This window comes from Pelodiscus sinensis, chromosome 12 (assembly GCF_049634645.1).
Source record: "Pelodiscus sinensis isolate JC-2024 chromosome 12, ASM4963464v1, whole genome shotgun sequence".
Classification (NCBI taxonomy): Eukaryota; Metazoa; Chordata; order Testudines; family Trionychidae; genus Pelodiscus; species Pelodiscus sinensis.
In genome coordinates this window covers 9864578-9877731 of record NC_134722.1, presented here as the reverse complement: position 1 = coordinate 9877731, position 13154 = coordinate 9864578, and the positions used below count along the sequence as shown (strand labels likewise).

Sequence of the window (13154 nt, the reverse complement as noted above, 5' to 3'; positions counted from 1 at the left end):
ACAAACACATGAAACAAACAGGAATTCCATTTGTCTAGCTAAGCAATGTCCTAGCCAGGGCACCCAAATATTTAATTAGGCAGATTTTCCATGCTTTAAAACTGGGTGGGGATGGGGGTGAAACAGTTCCAGTCTCACTTAAAACTTCTTTGAAAGAAATTAGGAATCATTGTGTGTAGGTGGTTGCTTCTGAGATTATTTTAACTATTTACAATGGAGTCAATTCTCTAAATTTTGTCCTCCTTAAATGGAATGTCGGGGGGGGGGGGGGAGGAGAGAGGAGGGAGGGTGGGTTTCCAGCTAAATGAAAAATCAAATCAACTCACAACCCCTAGCGGTAGGCAAGTGCTGTAGTGAATAGTGCAGGCAGGATAATAGCAGCATGGATAATTGGAGTTCCTCTTGCAGGGGGCAGGAAGATAGATTAATAACTAACTGACTGTTGAGCTAATCCTATTGGTATCAAGTTTTGTCAGGGTTAGATACTAAAATTTCACTCTGATTTCTGACTAATTTAAACCATGTTTTTATGTCTTCCTTTTAAATGTCAAGAAATAGTTTTGCATTAGGGTAAGACTTAGCATTGTTTCCTCTTGAACTGCTACATTTATAAGAGTTTTGATCAGTTCAGTCAAACTGGGTCCTAACTTGCTACATTCACCTCACAGGTTATCAACAGCGATGGAACGGAGGGATCAAAGTTTCGACTTTCTGGAAAGGGAGTGGATCAAGAGCCAAAAGGAGCGTTCAAAATTAATGAGAACACCGGGGAAGTCTTGGTGACACGGTCCCTTGATAGAGAAGCAATTCCCACTTACCAAGTGAGTAGTCTGAGCATTATGGTCTGTACCTCTGTCATCACAAAATATCTTTTTTTCCTCCATCTCTGGCTTGCCGCTTTCTAAGAGTGCAAAAAGTTTGAGGTTGGATTATTATTGCATGCTACTATTTCTATAATATTTTCAGAACATGGACACTTGCATGTGAAGTTTCGGGACACATATCCATACCCACCTACATGCATGAGTACTAAACACATTTAGTATCTCTAAATAAGCGGAGATCTAGATTAGTAAAGCTTGCTTTTTTTTCCTGTTCCCGAGGTATGAGTCAGATCTGCTGATAAATATTTGTGTTTTATATGTAGCAAATCTATCTTTTATATCTCCTAGAGACAATTGGTTTAAACTGTGCAGGAAGTTGGCTTGTGAAGACAAAATTAGTGGGACTTGTTTTGGTGCCTTTGGACACCTTTTCTTTGTTTTCATTTTATTTTATTGTTCGGTGAGGTGGCATGTCTGAACTTCACCTGGTGCCGTAAGAGTCGATGGCAGGACTGTTGGCTTCAAGCTGTGTTTGGGGTGTTGCAGGCTGATGCCCATTAGTACTCTTCACTCTCTCTGTTTGAGGGACGCATCAGAAACAGGTGACTGACCAGCTATGGCTTGAAAAGAAGAGTGAAACAGCAGAGAGAAGAGTGTCTTAGATCAGGAGCCATGGTAGTTCTCTGAAAGTGAGGTGAGTCAGGGGAGCCTGTACCATGGCCCTGCCCACGTGTCCTCTTTCCTCTTCCAGCCCCGCCTCCTGCTCATTCTTCTTCACCCTGTCATTCGTGCTTATGGCTGGTAAAAAGTGGGAGGGGCCATGCTCCGCTTCCCCCGTTCTGGCACTCCTGCCTTAGATCCTTTCTCTGGGCAGTTGATTTTGGCCTAGCAGTGGAGGCTGATCAGTTAGTGCAAGGGAGCACCTTGGCCACTCCCCCCAGGAGTGTTCTCCCAGCATTGCCTGCTGACTGGGATCTCCTCGTCCAGAGCAGTCCTTCAAAAACTAGACCCGCTTGGAGCACTCTTGGCTTCTGATGCTTCAGAAGAGGTGGCTTGAATATTCTCAAATCCACAATGTGGGTCTGTGGCAAACGTAAGCCACTCCAGTATCGAAGTCAGGGAGTGCCCTTCAACTAGCTGCTCGCTGGTATCATCCCAGAGTAGTTCTCTTAGGACTAAGCCATTGGCTCTGTGCCTACCCTAGAAACATCAAGGTCAGTTACTTCATCTCTGGCCACAGTAAATCTATCAACCCCTGCTTACTCTGGGAAAGCATGCTATATCAGTACCAACAAAGCCAGAGGCCTAGATGGCCACAAAGACTCTGTTGTGGCTCTCAGTACTGCCTTCACCACTAATTCAAAATAAGGGCTACCTATTCTGCCATAGCATCAATGCTGGTGTCTTTTACAGCATCCATTTCAGATCGAGTGCTGTTTTCCTCAGTCTTTTTGATTATATCATCTAGCTCGCTAGGGCCTGCTCCATTTCCACTTAATGCCAACTGCCAGGAAGCCTCCGATGCTTTTGCTGGTACTTCAGTCCGCATGCCGGTTCCAGTCTCTGGTGCTGTATCAATATGGCCTTTAAAGAACTGTTTCTTCTTCTCAGACTCTGAAATGAGTTCCTGGGTTTTGGACTTCAGAAAATCCAGAGTATCTTCCATTACTTTGACAAGAGCAGGTAATAGAACTGGAGTCCTGGTCTAGGTATGACTGACCTTTAGTACCAGATCAATCCAATCACCGGTTCTCCTGGGTGCCTTGGAAAGGGTACCTCCACTGTTGAGATTTACATCCCCACCTCCTGATAAAACCGGGTCACCAAGGAAGGAGGCTTCCTCACCCAAGATGCTCATAGTACTGAACAGTCACCAGACTCTGAATTGTGGGATGTTCCTCAATCTGCCTCAGAGAAACTGTCTAAGTCAGTGATACAAGACAAGCCTCAAAAGGGTCCTGATGGTAAAGGGGGAGGGGAGAGATAGATTCACACAAAGCAGTTCAAACCAAACCACAAAATAAAGAAAAATTACCCTGAACGGGACTGGATTTACTTTTTCCCTTTACTTACTTCCAATTTTCTCTTTGTTCAGTCCACTCATGCCCCAAATTCCTTGAAGACATGGTAGTCCTGTCTGGTTTTAAATCATTCTGTGTCTCTCAACTCCTGGTTTATCCCTCCCACACTCAGAAAGCAGGCAAGGAATCTATATCCAATTCCAATTTCAACATTCTATCTCGATTGGTTCTCCCCACCCCCTGGCCAACACCTTTGCTAGCTACCTGAGTTTAACCTGTTAGTCACTGGGTGCTGGTCAGCACTCCTCCTGTCCATTACAGTAGTCCTTCTTATAAGCACTGGAATAAATTGCCTAGGGAGATTGTGGAATCTCCATCATTGGAGATATTTAAGAACAGGTTAGATACATCTGTCAGGGATGATCTAGATCTGGGGGGGGGGGGGGGGGGCAAATATCAGACCAAGGGCAAGATCTGGTCCGCCAGGGTTAGCCCCAGCAGGCCCCCAGGCTGCTATATTTACGCTGGGTATAGGGGATCACAGCTCCTATTGGCAGCGAATCGCCATTCCTGGCAAATGGGAGCTGCGAGTGCCTGTACTTGTGGAGGTGCATGTAAATATAGGGGAATGGCCCACCAGGGGCTAACTCTGGTAAACTGCCACCATTTTATTGCCCACCCCGATCTAGATGGTGTTTGGTCCTGCCATGCGGGCAGGGGACTGGATTGATGACCTCTCAAGGTCCCTTCCAGTTCTAGTATTCAATGATGCTATAATAAATGAGGTGATAAGGCAGTGCATCAATTCTTTTGGCAAAATCCATCATCTGTTACACCTGTGGCAAAGCACACAGAGCATAAATAACATAGTTTTGAATAGTTCTATCTGCACTCCTCACTTTTTTTGCAAATATGTAAATGAACTAGACTTGTTTGGCAGAAAGATTCATTCAACTATGAGATTACAAGTTTTCAAAGACAGCTGCCAGGCTCCCTTGGCATAGTGATGCAATATCCATTTTTTGAACAAGCTGCCTGAAGACTCCAGGGTGAGTTCCAGTCCCTATGGAAGGCCTCTCAAACTTTGCAGGCTTTCCTGGATGCTGTCTGCTGAGCTGCAAGTGTCATGGTGAAGGCAGTGACGTTGCCATAGCTGCAGTTGTTGGCGATACTGGTAGAAATACCGCAGCCCATTGAAGGCAACGTGGTATACTCCTCCAAGATTGCTGAGACATGACATACACTGAAAAACTGCATGCTAGTGAAAAAGTCTGGTCACTGTCAAGATTCCATTCTCACTTACAGCCATGACAGCTGCACTAACTCTCCAGAAAGCTGGACCAGTCCAGGCACACACAGACAACAAAAAAGGAGGCCTCCACCATCTTCCTCCTCAAGTAATTTCATCCAGGCAGTCACAGGCCTCAAAGCACTTTGTGTGACTCTTTCGTTGAGAATGACATACCACCAGCTCAAATTTTCTGACCTTTTTCCTCCCATTTGGTAAAGGCTGTCCTGTTACCTAAGTGCAAAAGAAACCATCATCATGGACAACTGAGTCTATAGCTTAGAGGAATGGAGATATACCCTAGTTTCTTTCTCTCTCCTCTTCCCACTCCACTCTACTGAATCCTGTTCTGGGACTCCTCTCACAGGTCTGTGTGCTAGGATAGTAGTGCTTTCTCTATGTTCTTCAGGAGCTACAGAGAAAGTATTTCATTGGCGGAGGGCATGAGATTCTACTTCCTAATATCCAAAGCCAGAGAGAGTCTCAGGGCCATTCTAGACATCATCAAAAATTGAAGTTTCCATGAGACGCTTGTGCATCGTTCAAAACCTATCCCCAAATCTCAGCAAGGAACTGCCTCAGGTTCCAGGGGCACATGATGGCATGTACTGATGTTACTCACCCCTCTCACTCCATCTCTATCTCAGATTAGGTGAATCATCTGGACAAATTAGTCTGCATCCCAGCCAAGGTATGCTTGTACATGGTGGATGAACCAAGACAATGACTGCAGGGTCACCGATTCTCCCTTTTATTTCCCTGAGGACATTTACTTCCACTATGCAGTGTGAGTGTTATTTGGGTCCTCTGCAAGCTCAGTGTGGTCCACTCATGAAGGTGAATACGTAACTGCTCTTGAATGGTGTGCACTGTCGGGAATATGCCAGAAGTTCCCACCAAACATAAGTGCTCGCCAACAACATAAATGAGTTCACTCCTGAAGCATCACACTTGACAGGAGTTCAGGATGGCCTGGCAGGCTGCTAAAGCAAATGATTCAACATGGATCATGAAAGTCTCTGAGTAGGGCCATTCTAAAATCATAGCTTTGAGTAGGGGGAAGGTCTGCAGTGGATTTGGTCCCAATTCAGTAGCACAGGAGATGTCTCTGGTTACTGAAAGGGCTGTTTTCTCTCATCCTTTCACAAGCATGTTTATAAAAGATCTTAGGTCATCTGTTCCCACCTATCAGGGATTCAGCTCCTCCTGGGGATCTGAATTGAGTTCTGTCAGTTCTTATGGGGCTTCCATTCCAGTGCGTAGCCTCTTACTGTATGGGGCCCTTTTAGTAGCTGTCATTTCTGTGAGGAGAGTGGTGAAATTGCATGTCCTAGTAAGTGATCCTCCAAATACAGTATCTTATAAGGACAAGGTGTTGGTTAGACCACACTCAGAATGAGCTTCGGAACTGTCTGTTCTTGGTAGAGAAGGAACTGAGGGGTCGGTTAGCTATGCATGCATAGTAGCCATTCCAAACGGCATGTGCCGGCTGCCCCACGTGTGCAGTGCTCTGAGGGCATTGCTGTCTTAATTCTCTTACTAGAGGTGCAGTGATGCCGAAACACCCAAGCTGGAGCACCCACAGGGACACTCCTTGAAGAAGAACAATTGATCCTTGAGATGTGTTGCGTATGCTCATTATGTGTTGTAAATATTCACCTTCTTCCCCAAAGCACTGGAGTCCATCATCTACATCAGGGCTACTCAACACGCGGCCTGTGGACCGCATGCGGCTGCTGGCCCATTTGTTTGCGGCCCACAGTGCTGTTTGGGTTTATGTGGGGCTCAATACAGGGCCTGTGGGTGGGATCCTTTAAACTTGGCCTCCACTGGGAACATGCTCTACAACAGTGAGGTGTCTCCCAGGTGAGGTGAGCATTGAAAGACGCAAGTGGATGGCCTGGCTGGAACAGACAGGAACAGGGTGTCAGTGTTTCTAGACCCCAAGGAGGAGGTGCCGGGAGCGCTGGGGCATTGTGGGAAGTGCTGGCTGCTTAGCCTTGTGGGCAGAGCCTGAGAGGTGCTGACTGGCTCACACTGGCCACGTTTGGGTCTGGCACTGCGGTTTAATCTTTATATTCATGCCTGTCATTGTGAAAGAAGCTATTTGTATACCACACTTAAGTTGTAGCCCTCGGCATGTGCTGTGAATATCATTGTGGCCCCTGGGGCTTCCAAGTTGAGTAGCCCTGATCTACATCCTGCTGTGAAGAATGAACAAAGAGGCACAGCCCTTTACATCATCTGTGTAGAGCACAAGGGAAACCAGCGTGCATGTGTGGCCCTTTCTTTACATCTTGAAGAACAACAGGTACAAGCAGGCAAGTAATCCTTTAGAGAGAAAAGACTCTGAAGGAATTAAGAATCATCACTTGGTCCACAATTTCCCTCCGGAAATTCAAACAAATGACTTCTTTAAAAAAACCTCACAACTTTGCAGCAATTCTTTGTCATACAGGGTTTGATCACATGGGATCTATCATTTCACGTGCTCGTTCTATCACACTGTGCCCTTGGTGGCCTTTGGTTACTTTACTATACTACTATAAGTAGAATTTGGTTACTTTAATATAGGTTTACAGGTGGAAACAAAACCTCAGGAGCCAACTAGGTTTGCATGTTGCTGCCTCTTCTTGCTGGCCTGAGCAGTTGTCTTTGGTGACCTCATTCAGAGTGAAAATCTCATTGTTCCAGATGTACACATGGGCTGTCTACACACTGGGCCACTTATTCCGGAAAATCAGCCGCTTTTCTGGAATAAGCTGCGAGCTGTCTACACTGGCCCTTGTATTTCCGGAAAAGCAACGACGCTCTACTGTACAAAATCAGCCGCTATTCTGGAAAAACTATTCTGCTCCTGCTCGGGCATAAGTCCTTATTCCGGAACACTGTTCCGGAAAAGGGCCAGTGTAGACAGCCCAGTAGTCTTTTCCGGAAAAAAGCCCCGATCGCAAAAATGTCGATCGAGGCTCTTTTCTGGAAAAGCGCGTCTACATTGGCCACAGACGCTTTTCCGGAAAAAGGGCTTTTCCGGAAAAGCAGCCTGCCAATGTAGACGCTCCTTTTCCAGAAAAACTGAAAACGGAATAGTATTCATGCCAGTGTAGACACAGCCATGATGTACACGTTCTGTGTTGACAGTTCTGATCATTAATATCAAACTGTTACACTCTGCTTCCCAGTATGTTGTGGACAATGCCTGTTGTTTAGAAGCTTTGCCTGTCTCTTGTCCTTTGGAAGGGATTTCCCCATCATATGAATATTTACTAAAGAGCATGGCTTCAAAAGATTCTGCTTTCTGCAGTTAAATGCTATAAGATGGACTTCTGGGCTCACAGTTGAGGTTACTATTCAGATTTATGTTTCCCAGTCATAGAAGACTTATGGTAGAAAAAAGTTCTTAAGAAAGTCTTTTAATTTCACCTTATGACTTCTGTTTCTCATCTTCTTTTGTGTATTTTTTAAGTTTGCTGGGTTACTTTCTCCCCTCTATTCATTCAAAAGAAACCCTGAATATTTTTCAGCTGGAAAATTATAGCAATCGTTTCAGCCTAATGCATTTAAATATCAAACCTCAAATTCTGTACCTATCTGATCTGGTGAGGGCATGTGTTAAATTAGGGCCAAACTTTATTTCCCTAGAAGAGCAATGCAAATCACATAAAAGTAATGCAGTGTAGTAGATTATCCAGGGCAATGCAAATGTTTATTTTAATGGACTGCAGTGTTTCTATGTGACCTGTTATAAAACTCTTCTGCTCAGCATGCTCATCAAAGTCCTGTCGTGCAAACTGTGGTTGAAAAGTTCTGTAGGAGAGCTCTTAACTTGATTAGTCAGTCTGGAAAAACAATGAGTTAGTTTCAATGTAGATGAATCACCATGTCAGGAAGACAGTCGGATTGTTTTGTTTTATTTCTGTGACTTAGTTGATGCCCTAAAAGATGAATGGCTTGAAAGCTTCTTACATTTGTGGCAGGGTTTAATTTTCCTGTGTTGTTTCAAAAAGTGTGGTACAAATGGTAAATGAGAAAAGAAGAAATTTCCATGGAAAAAGGAAAATATTTTTCAGGCTATCATAAAACATAGCAGATAAAAATGGTGCAGAAAAGATAAAGCTGTGCATGAGGAGAGTATTGGTCTGTGCCATACGTACAAAAAGAAGCAGAATTAAAGGGGACATTCATAGGCCTTAAAAAGGATCATGCCCTTTTTTCCTTCTTTATGATGTATAAAGAAGGTTTTTCTTGTGCTTCTTTTTTGATACTCAAAATTCAGGTTTTCTTGTGGTTTCCAGAAGATTCTAAAGTCTACTGAAAAAGCTGTCTAATACTTATAAAAGGGAAATCTGATTAAAAAGAAGGATAATGAATTCTACTCAGGCATTTTGTTTTTCATTTATTTTTTTAGTCCTTCTTTTACTTAAATGGAAGAAAAACACTTGTGAAATAATGTCTTTCTTAAAAATTCAATGTACCCCAATCCTTTAACCATGTATTGAGGAAATGCTCTGTTCTTATATCTGTGACTTTCAATGAGTCCTTGGGCAAAGAGAAAAAGAGGTTAGGAATTGCTGCTCTTAATATATCTAACAATCTGTATGTCTTCACCCTCCTTTATTCAGTGTGCAGACGAAAGGAAGCTACACTGGCCAAGATTTTCAAAGTGACTAGTGATTTTTGGAGGGTTTATTCTTTTGGTGTTCAGCAAAAGATGTGTGCTGCTCAGAGGTGTGTGTGATAAAGAGTTTCAGAAAATCTCAGTCTTCTAATGGTATATTAAATTGAACACTCAAAAATCAGGCAAAAAACTACTAAACACTTTTTGAAAAATTAAGCAACATTATTTTCTCTTTTCAAATTATCTGTTTTATGTACAAATTAAAATATGGCATTTGCTGACTTTGGGATGGTTAATCGATGCATTCTTCATTGCACTAATTAATATTTTATATGATATTCAAATACATATTTGATATGGGAGGACCAAGCACACAGCTACTGTTGCAATATTCCAGCCTGAATCTTTGGGAATTATCAGCTGCTTTGTCAAGCTGATTCTTTTAAAGACATATGTGGTGACTAGGAAGAGGTGTTCTCTTTACCTGGAAAATCTCTGATGTATCAACTCTTGGTGGATTTTGGATATGACTGTGCATTTGACTCTCCTTGTTGAGTGGAGTGGCTTTTATTGAAATCCTTCACAATGACTGCTTTAGTGCATTTGGCAGGAGGGAAAAAACCTGGGAGAAGCAGTCAGCTCAGAAGTAGGTAGGCCAGAGATATTTAGAAGAGTTGCATAGGGCTGGACCCAAGCTGGAAACAAGTGTTCATATATTTACACTAGGGAAGAGTTTTCTAGGGCTCCTCCAATGGGAAATGAGACTACAGAATTGTAAAGCCTGCTGCTCAGAAACCAGGAAAACCATACAAACCGTACTGTTCAATATCTTCATCAATGATGTAGATATTGGGATAGAGAGTACGCTCATTAAGTTTGCAGATGATACCAAACTGGGTGGAGTTGCAATTTCTTTGGAGGATAGGGACATAATTCAAAATGACCTTAGCAAGTTAGAGAAATGGTCAGAGGTAAACAGGATGAGGTTTAATAAAGAGAAATGCAAAGTGCTCCACTTAGGAAGGAACAATCAGTTCCATACATACAAGATGGGAAGCGACTGTCTAGGAAGGAGCATGGCAGAAAGGGATCTAGGGGTCATAGTGGACCACAAGTTGAATATGAGTCAACAGTGTGATGCTGTTGCCAAAAAAGCAAATATGATTCTAGGTTGTATCAACAGGTGTGTTGTAAGCAAAACTCGTGAAGTCATTCTGCCGCTCTACTCTGCACTAGGTAGGCCTCAGCTGGAGTACTGTGTCCAGTTCTGGGCGCCACATTTCAAGAAAGATGTGGAGAAATTGGAAAGGGTACAGAGAAGAGTGACAAGAATGATTAAAGGTTTAGAGAACATGACCTATGAAGCCAGGCTTCATGAACTGGGCTTGTTTAGTTTGGAAAAAAGAAGATTAAGGGGGGACATGATAGCGGTTTTCAAATATCTAAAAGGGTGTCACAAGGAGGAAGGAGAAAATTTGTTCCTCTTGGTTACTGAGGACAGGACAAGGAGTAATGGGCTTAAAGTGCAGCAGGGGAGGTTTAGATTGGACATTAGGAAAAAATTCCTAACTGTCAGGGTGGTCAAATATTGGAATAAATTGCCAAGGGAGGTGGTGGAATCTCCCTCTCTGGAGATATTTAAGAACAGGTTAGATAGACATCTGTCAGGGATGGTGTAGACGGAGCTTGGTCCTGCCTTGAGGGCGGGGGGCTGGACTCGATGACCTCTCAAGGTCCCTTCCAGTCCTATTATTCTATGATTCTATGATAATAATGCTGATTTGGATCTAGATTGGAACTCTACCTCCTTAGTCAGTCTTTAGATATAATCAACATTCTCAGAAACTTTTACATTAATTACTTGCTGTCAAGTAGTGTTCTGGAAGTTATTCCTGCCTTTCAAGCTACCAGAGAACCTGAAGACACGATTTCTAAGCAGATTTTTTCAACTAAATGCTTCCTGATCATAGTAAGTTCAGAGCAAACATGTTGATAGCTGCTGGAATTCCTTGGAAAAGAAAGATTTCACCAATATAGCCCAATACACGGTATTAACAGTGATTACTAAAAACCAACTTCCACTGCAGTGGCTTTTTGATTTTGTTGTCACTCCAAAATATCATTTTCTCAAGAGACACCATCACATTTGCCTGTGAATTAGTGATTAGCTCAGTGTTACTTGTGGACTTAATCATTACTGACACTAAAATGTTAAGTAGGATTTTACCAACTTGGCCATTCATGAATCAGTTAACTAATTCTAATAAACAGCTCACAAATCAATCAGATAAGTAGAACAAGGAGTTTATGAGACCGAGGTTGTTAAGGCATCAGCCTTTAAAAATACCATTAATACTTTGCCGGAAAACTAATGAAGAAGATTAAAAAAAACCCTTAAGACAGCAAGAAGTAGTAGATACTTTGATGAGATAAACACAAGATCTATGTGTCACTGAGGCAGGGATACAAAACAATTTTATAGTAGGGGTGCTGATGATGGAAACCATGGGAACAATGTATTTATTTGGTGTTTGCCATTACTACTTAAACTTGAGAGTGTGGCAGTACCACCAGAACCCATAGATCCAAGACCACTACACTGAGATCATACATTTATCTCTTAGCGTAGAACCTAACTGTAAGAGTATGTCTAAACTATTGAGTTTTTTTTTAAAGTGGCCTTTTTTCAAAAAAACTTCACCTGCATCTAGACTGCCGTTGCGTTCTTTCAAAATTAAATCAAAAGAACGCAGCATTTTTTTCATAATTGGTAAATGTACTCTTACCAGGAAGAATACCTTTTTTCAAAAGAGCTCTTTAGAAAAAAGGCATTCTTGAATGCAAACAGGGCTTTTTCAAAAGAGAGCGTCCAGATTCCCTGGGTGCTCTCTTTTGAAAAAGCGGATCGCTTTTTCGAAACCCTTGTGGCTGTTTGATGATCTCTTTTGAAAGAGGCTTGTAGCCTATACATACTCTAGGGTACAAAACACTTCAAGTACCAATTAATAAGTTAGCTACAGCTGAGGGCTCAAGTGGGGGCATAGAACATGTGCACAGCAGGGGGCAATTTCAAGTTAAATCAGCATTCTGCGCAAGTATATTTTCAGACAAACAATTTGCACCAGCAAAATGATTGATTTTGAATTTTTGCACCGATACTTGGATTGCTAGTGCAAGTCTAGGTACTTGCATCTTTAATTAACTAATTGCAAGTAGAAACCAACGAGAAGGGAAAGCAGCACAGATTTGCATCTATAGAACACGAGATGGAACTCTGTCCTTGATCAAATATAATACCAACACAAGCATTGAAGAGGGTCTGACTTGGCCATGGGATTTGCAGTGTTTTATGTATTTAAGAGTGAGAATTTTTAAACCACTCTGCATCAGTCTATCTCCGCTCCTCCTGAGTTCCCGAGTCTGCAAAATTGCAATATAGCTTGCAGGAAACTTCTCTCTTACAAGATTAGTCACACATTGGGTTTCTGATTAGGTGAAAATAGAACAGCCTTTCTCATGGTAGTGTGGCATCTCTCTTATTTGTCCCATCTGGAACAAAGAAGTGCAGACCTTTGAAATAACAATGACATTGGAAGAATAAGTTAAATACTATTTTATAACTTTTACAAATAATTTACTTCATTTGAATTAGAAATGGGGTTGGATTGTAGTATTTGGGATTTTGATAAGTTAGGGTTTGTGGTAAAATCCTGACCCCGAAGAGGTCAATGAAAGTTTGCCATTGGCTCTACTCAGGACATGAGTCTACCCCAAGAGTTTGGTTTGACTATTGTAGAAAATAGGAGCCAGTTATAAAATTCAAAAGCTAAATTTTCTTAATATTTAAAGAAGCATTCAGATCAAGATGTCTGAATCGATTAATAGTGGGCTTCATTCTGCTATTCAGAGTCAAGAGAAATAGTAGTTTACTACATGATTTATCTGTGTGAGTAAAGGAGGCATTTCAGTCCCATGAAAAATAGGGGCCAGTTAAAGGGTTTGGAAATGGATCTGAACTTCTCCATTGTTCCGAGGTAGGGGGGAAGGGAAGCATTATACATGACAGTTTTGTTCGGGACTGTCACAGGTTTGAGTTTCTTGCCACTTACTTTTATTTTAATCCAATCAGTTTACTCAGATCTACTTATTTTCCTGATTAACATGAGTAACTAATCTGACCCAAAAAGAAAGTGCTTCCTGATTTCCTTTGCAGGACTGCCAATATAATTTGTTTGAATTTTCTTGTTTTGTCATTATCAAAGGCGAGGCATTCTTGTACAGGAAGACAATCTGTCGCTGCAGCAAACAAGCTGAACGCTCCTACAATTGATTTCACACATTGTACATGTTAAGCACTTTCTAAAACAAATAAAGCCCTTCACTTTTTAAATAAATAAATAAAA

At 42.1% G+C, this 13154-nt stretch overlaps 1 protein-coding gene across 1 annotated transcript in view; it reads left to right on the top strand.

The window, feature by feature from the left end:
- The window catches only part of CDH13 (cadherin 13), a 963918-nt gene that overhangs the window by 450963 nt on the left and 499801 nt on the right, over positions 1–13154 (top strand). The window contains exon 5 of the mRNA XM_075939988.1: positions 669–821. Coding sequence (XP_075796103.1) covers positions 669–821 — 153 coding nt within the window. The remainder of the gene's footprint in view (positions 1–668; positions 822–13154) is intronic.